Consider the following 15,139-nt stretch of genomic DNA (forward strand, 5'->3'; position numbering starts at 1 on the left):
TGGGATAGCACAGTATCAATTATACAAACTACTTTGTATTTGCCATTCCAAGCAAGCTTGCTGACTAATGTCAATGTGTAAACGACACTAATGGCTTCAAATGTGACATGTTTTCTAATTTAGGTGGGTTTCCATACATTAATACTGGTTATTTTAGCGTAGTGTATTGCGACATTAATCATTATGAGTGAACATTTAAAAAAACATTTTCCACCACAAAACATTTGAGAAATAGTGAAAATAGACAATCTACAAGCTCACATTGTGATCTTGTAGATCGTTTTTTTTATTTTTTTTATCATTTGTCGTACAACAAAGTACATAGGCCTTAAATTGTTATGTATGCCAAAATGAGTCATTATTCATTATTAATTTGAGAGATGTAATATTAAGAAACTATGCCTGCGTAAAATCGTACAATCACATTGTCTGAGGAGGTCCATCCCACTTTACTGACAGCCAGTTATGAAAGAAAAAAACAACAACTACCGTTTGAATTCCAGCGTAATTACCATGTGATTACCTGATTTCTCATGTACTATGGAGAAAAGTAACCTCTTGGATATGTGGATACCAGGAGGGCTCTGTCCCAGTTCACCGGCTAGACCTGTCGTCTCATCTGAAAACATATGAGACAAAACATATGTGTATGAGACAAAACACATCATGTCTATTACAGCTGAAATAAAAACTAAATATCTGCATTCTAAAACAGCAGTCAACTCAAGTGAGATTTGACTTAGGTGAACCTTTTCACATATATGTGTTAGCACACACATGCACACACGCACACACACACAAAACAACCTCAAACAACAGTGTCCCTTAGTCTCAGTGAGCCATTTCTGCTTTTGATTATCAAAGATTTAAACAGCAATACTGATGCCAGCTACGTCTCGCCCTGCAGTGCCATCAAGGGGCCAGACAGAAAACCGTAACATTTTCCGGACATCACACACACGCACACACACGCACACACACACACACACACACACACACGCACACGCACACGCACACGCACACGCACACGCACACGCACACGCACACGCACACGCAGACATTTGGTGAAAACAACAGATCTACATGCTCACAATGGTTTGCAATTGGGCATAGAGGACAAAAGGAGTGGGGCACTGGGGGACCCCGGCCAACGCTAAAATCTAAAATGACACAGATGCTTTCCCGGTTTTAACAGGTTAGGTGAGTTAGTAGAACGACATAAATTCTAAGTACATTGAAGGAAATATGAATGCCATCCAAAGACATAGCATATGAGCGACGACAATCATCTTAGATCTCGTCGTTATAAACCCTAGTTTATACGGCCATCTTACCATTATTGGTCACACCCTCCTTCTCTGCCCCTGCTGCCCAGGTGCCCAGTCTGTCCTTGCCCAAATTAAGGAGGGATGTGGGTTTGAGGTCCAGCGTGCCGTCCGGGTGAGGCTTGGAGGACATGGGCATGCCGTACAGGAAGCTGGACAGAACGGAGTTGCTTGTGGACGCGGGGCTCGACGTGGTAGCGGCCTGGGCCGTCGTGCCCTTGCCCGGCCCGTGACTGCTTTGTGGCATGACCGCTGGCGAGGAGTTGTGGTTGACGTCAGTGCTGGACTTGGCCTCTCGAGACACTTCTTCTGTTGGCCTGTGCGCAAAAAGACACGTATCGGAGTACAGTTAATCAAACTAATCTATTTAAGTGATTATTTAAAAAAAAACATAATCGAATTTAATAAAAAAATATCGACTGGGGGGGAAATGTTATAATTTTAGAAAAGTAAAAGTAGTAGATCTTCAAGCTTGTAGATCGGCTATTTTTGTAAGACACTGGTGTACAACGACGTATCAAACAGGATTTAATCACATCAAACTTAGTCTATTATGAAAAATATCTAATATCATTTTTTCACGTTGATTTGTTGATTTATATAAAAAATAAAACACAAAAAAGTCACCCTTTTCAATTATTCGATTCATCGAAAAATAAAGTAATGGAAAGGTGCAGCCAGCCTACAGACACGAGTCAAGAAGCAACAAGTGCACATGCCAAGGACATTACAGCTACTCTTCACAAAATAGGCTTAACCGACATACATTTGTACTTGCCAGGGCTTGACGTAAAACTATTTATTGGTGCCACAGACCCTATTTCACAGCAGACGTTTTGACGGGTTAACCCAGCTGAAGATAATGATGTTATTTGTAGTTGAGTTTCATTTAGGTGTTTCTGTGTAAGCCTACCGGCATGAAGTGAGCTGTCCATGCTGGCTCACAATAACACAAAAAATGAAACAGACAAGTAATGTTATTACCGTCAGGTTACCTGTCAAAATGTCTGCTGTGAAAAGGGTCATTCATAAACCACCCCATTCATTCTGTATCAGCTATGATTGTGTTTCTACTACAGTCTTGAGCACCACTGCCATTACACATTTTCCATTAATGTAGACAGTACGTGATAGAAATTACCAATATTATGTCTGGTCAGTTTTACTTCTTGTACAGTACACCTCTAATTGTTGAACTAACTAATACAGGGGAGGGCAACTTTGATGATGGAGAGGGCCACTATATTTCCACACTCACTCCAGAGGGCCACATTGTATACTGCCAGGCCATTCTATGTCACACAAAAGTAGCAAAAATAGCCGATCTACAAGCTCAAAACACGTCGCAGTGCGACGCGTTTTGAGCTTGTAGATCTGCTATTTTTTCTATTTTTGAATTGGAATCCTGATTTTTTTTTGCTGTTTTGGAATCCTGATAAGTAACATTTTTATTTAATTTTAAATGCATTTAGTTATACTTATGTTAACTTAAATACAAATACATTGGACATATAAAAAGACAATATAATTTTAATACCAGTCATTAAGCTACTAATATAGACTGAAGTAAATAAAGCCATTTTTGTTACCGTGTTTGCAATGGCAACAGCTGAAATCAATAATATATCCGTATTCCGATATTAACATGCGGGCCACATTAAGTGAATGTGGGGGCCGCATGTGGCCCCTGCGCCACCAGTTGCCCATGTATGAACTAATACTTTAAACATTTAGGATCACCTCAAGCCTATAATCTAATTGTCTATTTCTCCATTTAACAAGCCAGGCAACCAGGGAACCAAACAGAGTTGCACTGCCATGAAAACATCCCGAAACAGCAATAGCAGGTCAACTATGTGACCGTGTGAATGAGAAAACAAGGTGGGCTATTAGGGCTCGCAGTAAATCTGAACAATTGGCTTTAACTTTTGGTGAGGGCAAATCACATTTTATTCATTTCTTTGCTTGTTTGGAATGTGTCATCATGTATTGAAGGCATTCACTAGTTTAAATTGAATCCCATTACCTACTAAAAGAGGTAATGGGTGGCATTAAGGCCTTAGCCTTAATGCGTTCTACCATATAACATGTGACAGCACTTATGAGTTAAGAGACAGAACACATGGAGATGAGATCCTTCAAACAGCCACAGTACTTATGTTTTAGTTTTTCCAAAAATGAACGTGGCTAAATATGCATAAGCCTGCATTATTTGCATGACTTTAAACAACAAATAGACGGACCATTTGGTGGTTTTGCTGACTGTCAGTTAGAAGCCGATTCGATTAATTATTAAGGCATTCACATCACACGAAATCTAAGCCATATTTGGCTTGTTCTGCCAGCATTGCTCCGCAGAGCCTGCCGAGCAATGTTTCATGTTTTGTTTTTGTATTTAGAAAACGGGGTACTTGCACAGGCTTTTATTGCTGATGATCTGTTAAAACTGTCCCCACAAATCATAAGAGGGTCTAGGTTTTTATCTTAGTTAAAAAGGAGGACCTGGATTATGACAGGTTAACGTTAACCACATGTATTTGTACTGCAGCTTTTGCTGCTGCAGTAACACAGATCCTGTCAGATTTTTACCATCAGACTCTATTTTTGTCATAATCTCCTTTATGCTGTTATCAAGCACTGCATTGCGATGAATAACGTGTGGGATGTAGAACTGAGAGGTGGCCACTAAACAGTATATTAAGGCTTTTCCTGTAAGTATATTTGATTCTACATCGGATAAATAACAAAGGAAATGAGCACGGCTGCATTAAAATGAAGATGTTGAGGTTGGATGACCTCCAACTATCTTTGCGGACGGCTAAACAATCATAATTGTATAGGTTTGTATTTCTATCCTATTTTGAGTATACAGCTTGAATGTTGTCTTGCTTTCTGTACTCTCCCTTATATCTAGTTTCCTACCTTTATATATATATGTGCATTTTTTTATGTGGCAGTGATGTGTGATGATGCACAATGTGAGTTTCATATCAAAGGACATTTAAGGGCCTCACCTTTTAACTGTGAATTGGATGCGATGGCTTTGCTCCAGAATCTTCATTAACGTCTTGGTGTCGTATTCCGAGGGCTTCTTCAGGCCAACTCCCTCAGGCAAGCCGTGGGCCACTACAGAGCTGGGGTCCTTCTGGAGCCACTCATAAGGCACAGGAACCAGGCTGCTCTTCCCCAAAGCCTCACCTTGTATATCACAACATAGAAACTAGCTAGCACATGACACATCCACTTGACTTAAGCACTATAGACTTCTGTAAAAGCTCACGACGCGTCTCATCGCGAGACAAGACGGGGGTTAGGTTGAGACCCGGGTCCTTGCATTCACAAGGAGCAGGCGCACTTACTGGCTGAGCCACCAGGCACCCCAAAAAACATGTCCCTCTTATAGCGGACAACTACACATCTTAAGTTATAATGTTATCTTAACCCATTCAATCCGGGAACGCATCTACAAATGTCTTCTAAATCCTAACAGTTTTCTGAAACACTTATGTTGCTATAATATCAGTGGTTCACCAACTTTTTCATGTCAAGGACCCCCGAAATTACAAAGGTTCGCTTTAAAAAAATTATATTCAAAGATTTTTCAAAAATAGCAGATCTACAAGCTCGTAGCGCGGCACTCGGTGCCGTGCTACGAGCTTGTATATCTGCTATTTTTGAATAGCCAAAGTGTAAAATAATGCTTTTTATCTCAAATCTAAAAATGACACAGATGCGTTCCAGGTCTAATGGGTTATATTTGAACACATTTTAAGTAATTAAACTTGTTTTTAGGAGCAAGTCCAAGTAATCTGATATTAATTAATGTATGTTGCAATAGCAACATTTTGTAATACATTGTGATACCGTGTACTGTGTTAAGAGTTTAATGGGGTCCCAAGCTAGCAACACACATTTAATTAGAGCAGACTTCTTACTGTAAAGAACAGTGAAGACCTCCTCCACCATCTTCCTGAGGACGAAGATGTTGGACTGGACGTCCGACGGAGTTCTCTGCTTCCCGTGGTCAGCATCCTTGTTCATCTTAACCAGCTCACCATCCTGGACTTTGGTATGGGCATTCGTTGTCGTCAACGTGTGCAAACAGGGCACACCTGCAACCACATGACAAAGGCAAATCCTGCAAGGCTCAGTCAAGCTTAAGCCTGATTGATACTCTGTTGCGTGCCGGCGTCGCTCACCGAAAAAAGACGATCCACAAGCCTGTGGATCGCTGTTTTTTTGGTTGCGCGACACCGTCATACGACGGAGTATACATTGGCCAAATTGTGAGCACGGCCAAAACTTTCAACTTGATCATAAGCTTTCAATCTACTATATAAAGTTCAATTCAAGTTGTGTGTCTGTCTGTCCGCTGACGGTGGATTATAATATGGATGTGCATGAGTTGTCTGGACAAATATGCCCATATATGGACATGCAATATGTCCATTGCCCACTGGTGGGGCTGTAAGGATTGCAAGTGGGTCCCCAAATAATTGGCAAAACACTAAGATTTTAGGGTGAGTGAATGATCTGTCATTATACCAAAACTCAAACTAGGAACTTAAAGTTAGTTCTATTGATCCAAGCCAGAACACAATCAATTGATTGATCGTTAAAATTGCAAATTACAACATGATGACTCATCATGTTGTAATTTGCAATGTTAAACCCACAATCAATCCTCCATTTCAAGGCAACACAGAAAGGGGGGAACTTTTTTCTTATTTCCACACAACTCCTTTATGCTATATTAATGACATAGTTAAATATTGAAAATGGGTGGATTTCCCCTTTAAGTGGTCAGCTGGGTGGGGTTAGATGGGTGGGTCAGATGGTTGGGCTGACCACTTGAAAAGCCGTGAAAAGACTGCTGTGTTAAGTGGTCCGAGAACGCTGTCAAGATTTCAAGTGGGCCCTGATCCAGAACAGTTTGGAAACCACTGCTGCAAAGGGTCAAATTGTGAGATTGAGCCATTTGCTCATGTGACCATTTTATACAACTATTGCGGTACTAGGGGGAAATAGCTGGTAGAAAATGTTGTGGATAGTTGTTGAACTGACATTCATGCAATAACAAAGCTGATAAATCCTGGTGAGACCTGGCCTGACACACAATAGTAATCTCAGGTACTGATGATACAAAAGTAAACGGCTATGAACGGCACACAAGAGAGCATCACTCACGGCAAAACTTGTAAAAATCTGTTTGGATTTCCCTCCTGGAGTTGAGAAACACTCTGCCCTTTTCTGTGCCCACAGCGATGACGCTGTCCTCGTGCACTGTCACGCACGCCACCTCTGCGTTGAGCTTCGACATGGCCATGCACTGCAGAGAGAGGAGAGGATACAACCGTCAGTTAATGCATCGGCACATGTAACAAGTGTAGATGCAAAAAAGTGTACAACTAAAATCATAAAGAAGACTGGTCTTCTAAACGGCATCATTTGTCTTCCATGTCATGTTTGGTTCAAGGAGTTTACACACACAGTACAGCTGGCAGCAGCATTATAGCATTAAGCATTACAGCATTAAGGTTGAGGAAATATTATATGTTTCCTCAACCATAATAACAATAAAACAAAAATAAGATAGAAAGGTTACAGCAAAATAACATGATTGATATTAAAGGTTTTCGGGTCACTTGCAAAGATCAGCTAATTTGATCTAATTTAATAAATTGTGTCTATAAATGTTTTATGACAAAGCATGTTGTGAAATCAAAGCTGCCTACGCAGTTCCCCTTTCTTAATTGACGAGTCATTGTCACTTGTCAGTAGAATGTAACTAACTTTGTACAACAGTTGAAACATACCACTGAGTCCAAGGCTGACACCAGGCTGGTGAGGATCTCCTGTCTGGGTGACACCAGCGGAGCCGGTGCCTCAGCCCGGGAGTTGGTCCTGACGCCCTCACATACCAACTTCCTCATCTGAGCCATACCTCTGTGGGAAACCAGCACAAAACTATTAGGTCAGCCTACCACACTCTTATTAAAAGGAGAAGTTCACACAAATACTTATTATTTTCTATAAATTACAAACCCCATGAAGCCTTAAATTCATGGTGATCTCAGATTTTTTTGTTTTTTGTCGCATTTTTAAGCCAATAATTTGATGACCGGTGGCCGCGGGGTCTCCGGTAGAGTCTCCTATTGACCGATGACCCGGTCATCAAAGTATTGGTTTAGGAAAGCGACAAAAAAAAAGAAATCTCCATGAATTCAAGGTTTCATGTGTAATTTATAGAAAATAGGATTTTTTTTGGGTGAACTACTCCTTTAAGAGGGCTTGAGAGCGTGCATGTAGGCCTGTGTGTTTGTATGCTGCTGACGCTTGCATTTATGAAAAAAAAAAAGGTTTATTTACTTATTAGTCTCTGATAAGAAAACAGGTTGGTTGTGTGGTTTGACTTTGAGAAACAGTAAGCACGTATGACTTTGATATTAAGGCTCCAGACAGGTGAACTGTTCTGGAAAGGGAACAGGGGTGTTATTAGTATCTAAGAGGTTTTAAAGGTGTTTTTAATAGCCCCATTTTAATGTGCTAATATCTAAATCCGTCACATCTATTTGAAAGCAGCTACTTATAGCTCTGTCACCCAACTAGGGCTAAAGCTCATTCAGATTAAGTCCAATGGGTCTCTTCGAAGGTGCAAAGAAATGCTGCAGCAGTGTGAATGAGAACCCAACAAAAAGGACCTCCTGCATTCAATCGTCCACAAGCTAACTAACCTATAAAGTAGATCTGAATGGCTCATACAGGACAAAGTATGGTGGATTTTAAAATCATAAGCAAACAGCCTAAACATTGTTTGTATGTTTTATTGTAAAATAAACAGGTACATTGTAAATAAAAGAAAAGTGGGAAAGAGATAAAAGTTGTTGGGGGAAAAATGCAAACCTAAATCCAGGCACTGTGTTCTCATGGCAACTGAAATCCGTCTCCTTGGAAACTAATCTCGGGGCATTTGAACAATGCAGCTCTGGCCTTTAATCTCTCCAGACACTGGGAGCCATTATACTAGCCTCCGGCAAGCCCAAACCACAGACTCAACAGGGAGAGGTAGGGAAAGGGATGGCCTCAGCTGTACCAGTCTGGCCAAGCCTATTGCCTGTCTAATTCTGCCTCCCCCGAGGGCACAGCAAACATTAGCCCCTCCTCACTTATTATGGGCTTGAAATAGATGGCCCCTTTCACTCATATCTTTAAGGCACACAAAAAAAAAGCAGAGAGGGGGGAAGGGAGGGGGCTAGACGGAGCTCAAAACAGACCTGTCATTTGTTTACCAGAGGAAGCTCAAGGATAAAGGTCAATGTCCATGACTCCAATTCAGTGTATGGAAAATATACCATACATGATCAAATATATGTATCAAGCTAAGGACAAACAATAGTACACAATGTTCATAATATCATGTCCTATATCTTTTGTCAAAATGTAATCTACAGGTGTCATCATGTACATCTTAAGACTCTAATCTGTAGTTTATAGCATTATGAGGCAGTCATGACCCAATATTGCATTATAAAACAAAATGCCAGACGCCTGAGGAATACTGGTTCAACCGAGATCATAGAACTAGTTAGTCAACTACTGTATGTTCATGTTGACTAATGATTAATGTTACAAGAAACTTGACCACGATGAATTCCATTATCTGATAAGCAAATAAGGCATTCTAATTTATAAGCTTGTCAGGTATAAAGCACACCTCTCTGTGCTTCAACAATGAATTGCTGTCAAGCTGACAAAGCGGTTGTCAGCTTTTCTAACTTTGTGTCTTGTTTCACATGCATCCTCAAATCATCAATTCACCAAAAAACACATCTGCATCCTATTTTCAACAAACACATCCAACAGAGCCATGATGATTCTTTACAACAATACATTGTAAAGTTGACATTAATCAGTATAGCACTAGTGCACTATCAATTTCTATGTGACATGAATCAGCATAGCACTTGACTAGTGCAGTCATTTCAATCATCGTACTCACTTATTGTACAGATGTAGAGTAGACTATAAAGTAGGGAACATTTTCCTTAAATGCCCCATTTCTGTAGTCCATGACTTGTGTATTTTAAAGCAAATTTCGCAGGCAGATGGATTGGTTAACTGAGCTCAGGATTTAGGCTTTAAGGTTCATCATCGGACTGTAAGGATGACAAATTGTGACAGTCAACTGTTCTGTAGCAAACTTAAGTTCAGGACATTTGGAGCAAAAGCCCTCCTGTTGGCCTGTGCTCTTGACCCAAATTAGGCCAATATCCTGGAAATCCTAATACGGCGCGAGGGTTACGGTGGCTTTGGGGAAGGGGGGCCTAAGGGTCTTAAGCCTTGGATATATTCTGCCACGCCTCTGATCTCTTATTACATTTTAAATATATATATATATTATTTAATTTATCCTTACATTTCTTTAACCCACTCAATCAGGGATTATTTCATACTTTGACCATTCAAAAATAGCAGATATACAAGCTCATAGCACGGCATGAGCTTGTAGATCTGCAATTCTTTGGAAGAATCGTGAACATTTGTAAAAATCTTTGAATATACATGTTCCAAAAACGAACATTTGTAACTCAAATCTTTGCTTCTGGGGGTCCCTGGAACTAAATATTTTGATATGAGGGTCGGCGGCCAAATACATATCATTTTGGGGGTCCTTGACATGAAAAGGTTTGAGAAACACTGATATAGAAACACACATTTTTCAGAAACCTGTTAGGATTTAGAAGACATTTGTAGATGTGTTCCCAGACTGAATGGGTTAAAAAAAAATAAAAAGAGGGAACCAAAGATTAAGCCAATTATAGCGGGATTATGGGTGATGTGTGGTGTTTAGTGTGAAGATAAGAGCACATCAGGCTCATGGTCTCTGTTCCGACTCGCCCTCGTTTGCTCCCAGTGTGTGTGTACACTATTCCATCACTCACACTGCAGCTCTGTGCCTGTCCTTCAGCAGGAATACAGACCTCACTGCTGGTTAACTTTACAACATGGTCATTGTTTGACGGGAATATGGTGAGAACTGGGAACGTCGGTTACTCAACTATTCTCGTTAAATAAATACCATTCTTACTTTGGTGATTTTTACACAAGCGAACGGCTACCACTAATGATACCCAGCTGGTAATTAATCAAACACATGATGTAAGCAGGCACAAATTGGAATTCTTCCTGGGATTATTAGCGTCATTGTCATTTGTGGTTTGTTGTTCTTATTTGTTTGGTCATCATCATACAGTTCATAATATATAGTCTATGGATTCTTTATTTGTACATATAAATGCCAAGAGCTAAATAATAAAATCTGCCTCCTGTTCTCTCTAACACACACACACACACACACACACACACACACACACACACACACACACACACACACACACACACACACACACACACACACACACACACACACACACACACACACACACACACACACACACACACATATGCTTTGTATTTACTCATGTGGGCACTACTGTATGCATTTTAATCTAGGCTAATTTCACAATAAAAACGCGATTTAGTGCTCGCCAAATTTTGTAAATGCCCTTATTTATTTCAGACAGTCGGGGGAAAAGTTGATTTATACTTAGTTGCACGCCAGTGTCGTGCACGGAAAATGGCAGATCTACAAGCTAGCTCACAATGCGTTGCGAGTGACATGGTGCACAACCAAGTACAAGCCAGATATAAAACGCTCTCTATACCTACAGCAACTGATAGAATTGCCTTAGACAAACACAAAATTGGGGTGGATCCAGTGCCCACATTTGGGCATAAGGGAGCTGAGAATTCCATTAGGATCATTTAGATAATGATCTCCAAAATATATCAATGCCATACGGTGTCATTAGAACAATGTCATAAAGATTATGTACAATACATCAGCGCAATAACTTCAAATTATCATTAAATACTGTATAAGTCTAACGTTCATTAGCAATTCAAAGATATCAGGCAAACTATGTCCCTCCTAGGCAAATTCATTTTGCGTGTTCCCTTAGCTGTTTTGCATTTTCTTTCTCACTTAACAACAGTCCTATGCAATGAGGCAAGAGTCTTGCATTCATGCTATATTTTGTTTAGGTTTCACAAATTAAATACTGGTAAATGCAATACTGTAATAAGGTTTGATGCTCTCCTGTGGTTATACAGTACTGTAGGTGTGTGTGTGTGGAGGGTTAGTCAACAGTATACTTTTCTGTTTATTGATCTACAATAACGTCAATGCGGGTCTTCGATAAGTCAATCTTTGAAAATAATGCCCTGTTAGAATCACAACTGTCTGCTACTGTGTCATCTGTATGATATACTGTATTTATCTTATAAAAATCACAAGGAAGCACAACCACAACTTACTGAGGGGTAGATTGTGTTATAATTGGGTTGTAAATGTGATCCATACAAAGGTATAGAAAGTCACTGCAATAATATACATATACAACACAATATTATTTTTACAGGCAGCCCAGATAACCCAGTAAATGACTATTGGGCGTAAAGGGGGAGTCAGAGTTTGTTTGTTAGTGTGAGCATAATTTATTGTACTGTAATTACCCTATTTACAGAAGTCAGCAATGGAAACTACATCACTTTGGAATTGAAGAAAACCCCTAAGTCCCCTGAGAAGAAATGCCTGAAACCCACTGGGCATCAAGTCAACAATGTTGTTCTAATGGGACAAACATCTGTGTGATACTGGCTGATGTGTGTTCAGCATCACTCTGACTCTGGTATACTGGAGTTCTTAGAGCCAGAGGGTCAGTCCTCTGTTCTGTTCTGTGGAGCAACATTTCACACGTTATGTGCTTCATGACATGACTGTGTCTGGTAGTATACCCTGGACCCCACTCAAAGTGGGGTCCGCGCACTCCACGGCCTGCGGGGACCCCCATGAGGGATCCTTGAGGGGGTTCCAGGGGGTCCCCAGCTAAAATGATTGCTAGGTTGGAACCAAATGGACAGTTAAGTTAGGTCTGTAACTCAGAGAGTGTAGAAATGGTTCCATTTATACACTCTCAGAGTTATGGGGTCGAAAACCAGGGGGTCCTTGAAATAAATAAAAGGTTTGAGAACCACTGCTGTGGTTCACACTTCACACAGGAGAGCTGGGCTGGTAGAGAACGTTTCAGCCAAGTAGTAGGAGGCAGTTCTGTCATTTACACACGACTAAAGGCACAAGCCTTTACGCTCCACACACAGAAAATGACATATGTTCAGTTGTAAATATGTGTGAACGTCATTTCTCGGAATCCCTGGGAACCTGGCGCAAGGCATCCTGCGTTTGTCTCCAGGTTGACAGCAGTCATTGTGCTGAACTGAACCACTGATCCAGATGTTAGTTGGAGATTGCAGTTACAGCTGTAATCTCAAACTAACATCTGGATCAGTGTTCATGGTTCACATTAAAGCATAGAGGAGGTGCTGAGCAGCGGTGGAAAGTATCTAAGTACATTTACTCAAGTACTGTACTTAAGTACACTTTTGAGGTACTTTTACTTTATTTATTAACTTGTATTTCCAATGTTCAGTACTCCACTACATCTCAGAGGTAAATATTGTACTTTTACTCCACTGCAATTATTTGAAAACTTTAGTACATTTTGATTATTACAAAACATAATATGTTTTATACATTTTAAAACTTGTGAAAACGGTACTTTCTAGTTTTGGTACTTTAAGTACATTTTGATGTACATTTTTAACATCAGACTTGTATTTGTAACAGAGTATCTCTAACATTGTGGTATTGGTACTTTTACTTTAAAGTACAAAATGCGAGTACTTCTTCCAACAGCACTGGCTGAACCACCACTGATCCAGATGTTAGTTTGAGATTACAGCTGTGCACAGGGGTTCACACACAACGTTATAGCGTCGAGGAGGTGCTGACTCGCTGTGAAGTGTTGTTGTGCACAACTTGAGCAGCACTGTGTTTCCTCTTCCCTTTCCAACCCAACACTCCTCTGTACCAGGCAGCCCAAGTTGGCTTGGCTAACAACAAGCTAACGTTAAACATTAGCCAGCTTTGTTGCACCACCAGCCAGCCAGCAACCAACACACAAGCCATGGCCAAGTAGATAGATAGCTGTGGCTAATGCTAGCGATTATACAGTTAGCTCTGCGTTAGCTGGGGATTGCCAGACAAACGCCGAATCCCAGACACACATAAACATATCCTCTGTGCCCCGGCAGCAAGGTTAAGAGGACGGATAAACACCCACGGCCAACGTTATAACGTCAATAGGCTAATTAACCCGTTGGAGTGATTAACCAGCGCCAGCTAATTAACGTTAACGCTGCCTCTATGTATAACGTTTAAATAGCCCGACTAGCGTCAATGGGGAATATAGCTGGGGTTCTTTTGGCTAGCTAACCGTTAGCACCGCTTCCATCTCCTCCTCCCCTCAGTCCTAGAATTAGGTTATAATCTGTCATTTCGAAAATGTACAGCCGTTAAAAAGTCACGTGCCTCCGCGATCGCACTTTCTTAGTCCGATCGCGATTACGAAATGATCATAAAACCTTACCTTAATTAGCGATTACAATATCCTTGTTGCTACTGTCTGTCAATCCCGGAATAGGTTTTATTCCCCGTTTTTAATCCATCAAGAAACCCTCACAATTCCCTATCTAGAAGTAACGGCTGGTGAGACATTTCAATCTGAAGCATCACAATGATAATCTGTGTTGCCCTGGTCTCCTGATGGTCTGTTATATTTGTGTGGATTTCTTTTAGTTTAGTTTTTCTCTCTTTTTTTCAGAGCTGTGTGTGTGTCCCTTTCTCCTGTCTTTGTTCTGTAATCCAGTAAAATTGAAACTCATTCGCCTCTGCTAATCCCAGCCCAACTCAACAACAGCATCTATTGGCTGCGATTTACATACAGGATTAAATAAGGCACCGCTGGAAAAACCATGGGGGGATTTTTACCTGGAGCTTGATGTGATGTGACAAACAAATAACACATGTTCACTAGGGATTTGTTTTATAGTTCTTTAAATCACAGGTTCTCAAACTTTTTCATGTCAAGGACCCCCGAATTGATTTGGCCGCGGAACCCCCTCCCCACCTGAAAAGGTTTTGTGCCAAGGACCCCCATAAAATAAGTTTTGTGTTATTATTATTATTTTTTTTTAATTTTCAAGTTTCCAAACATTTTCAATATTTTTCAAAAAAATGTCAAAAATAGCAGATCTACAAGCTCGCAGCGCAACACGAAGTGACACGCTGTGAGCTTGTAGATCTGCTATTTTTGAATAGCCAAAATATAAATGGATAAAGTGGTTAAAATTATTGATGCTATGTTAAATTTATTGATGCTATGTTAACTACTTTTGCAGTGGACCCCCTGGAACTCCCTCAAGGACCCCCTTGAGAACCAATGCTTTAACCCAATATGAATCACTTCGCAACTTCAGACAGCCCAATTGTGCATTTTTATGGAAACCCCCATGGATCACATTATGACTTCAAAACTAAATGAGTTGCGTATAGCAGCTCATATTATACGACCTCCAAGTTATATAACGAGATTTAAATTGTGAACTATTTTTGGTCAGCCAGCCACATGGGCTGTGGCTCTGTGGCATAACTGTCATGGCATGTCGAAACATGTGATCCTTGTATAGCTAGTAGTTGCCTGATGACATTAAATTTAATTCTATTTCAAAGATTTGAATACAGATAAGAAAGTCATTTCAGAATGTAATCTCATATTTACTGACTGTCCCTATTGTAGAAATCAATTATCTTAATCTGCTGGATTAGTAATCTGATTAGCCTACTTTTTTTTTGC

The 15,139-nt window shown here is 40.3% G+C and overlaps 1 protein-coding gene across 2 annotated transcripts in view; it reads right to left on the bottom strand.

Annotated features, from left to right (window-relative positions):
• gtf2ird1 (GTF2I repeat domain containing 1) overlaps positions 1-14,133 on the bottom strand; it is a 39,459-nt gene extending 25,326 nt beyond the window's left edge. For both annotated transcript variants that reach the window (XM_084075045.1, XM_084075044.1), the window contains exons 1-7: positions 13,874-14,133; positions 7,142-7,271; positions 6,513-6,654; positions 5,261-5,437; positions 4,340-4,523; positions 1,335-1,642; positions 524-619 (exon numbers count right to left, since the gene is read on the bottom strand). In XM_084075045.1, the coding sequence (XP_083931171.1) occupies positions 524-619; positions 1,335-1,642; positions 4,340-4,523; positions 5,261-5,437; positions 6,513-6,654; positions 7,142-7,267 (1,033 nt within the window). In that variant the 5' untranslated portion in view covers positions 7,268-7,271; positions 13,874-14,133. The remainder of the gene's footprint in view (positions 1-523; positions 620-1,334; positions 1,643-4,339; positions 4,524-5,260; positions 5,438-6,512; positions 6,655-7,141; positions 7,272-13,873) is intronic.
• Between the last annotated feature and the right edge of the window lie 1,006 nt (positions 14,134-15,139).

Source organism: Gymnoscopelus microlampas (assembly GCF_963454915.1).
Source record: "Gymnoscopelus microlampas genome assembly, chromosome: 12".
NCBI classification, from domain to species: domain Eukaryota; kingdom Metazoa; phylum Chordata; class Actinopteri; order Myctophiformes; family Myctophidae; genus Gymnoscopelus; species Gymnoscopelus microlampas.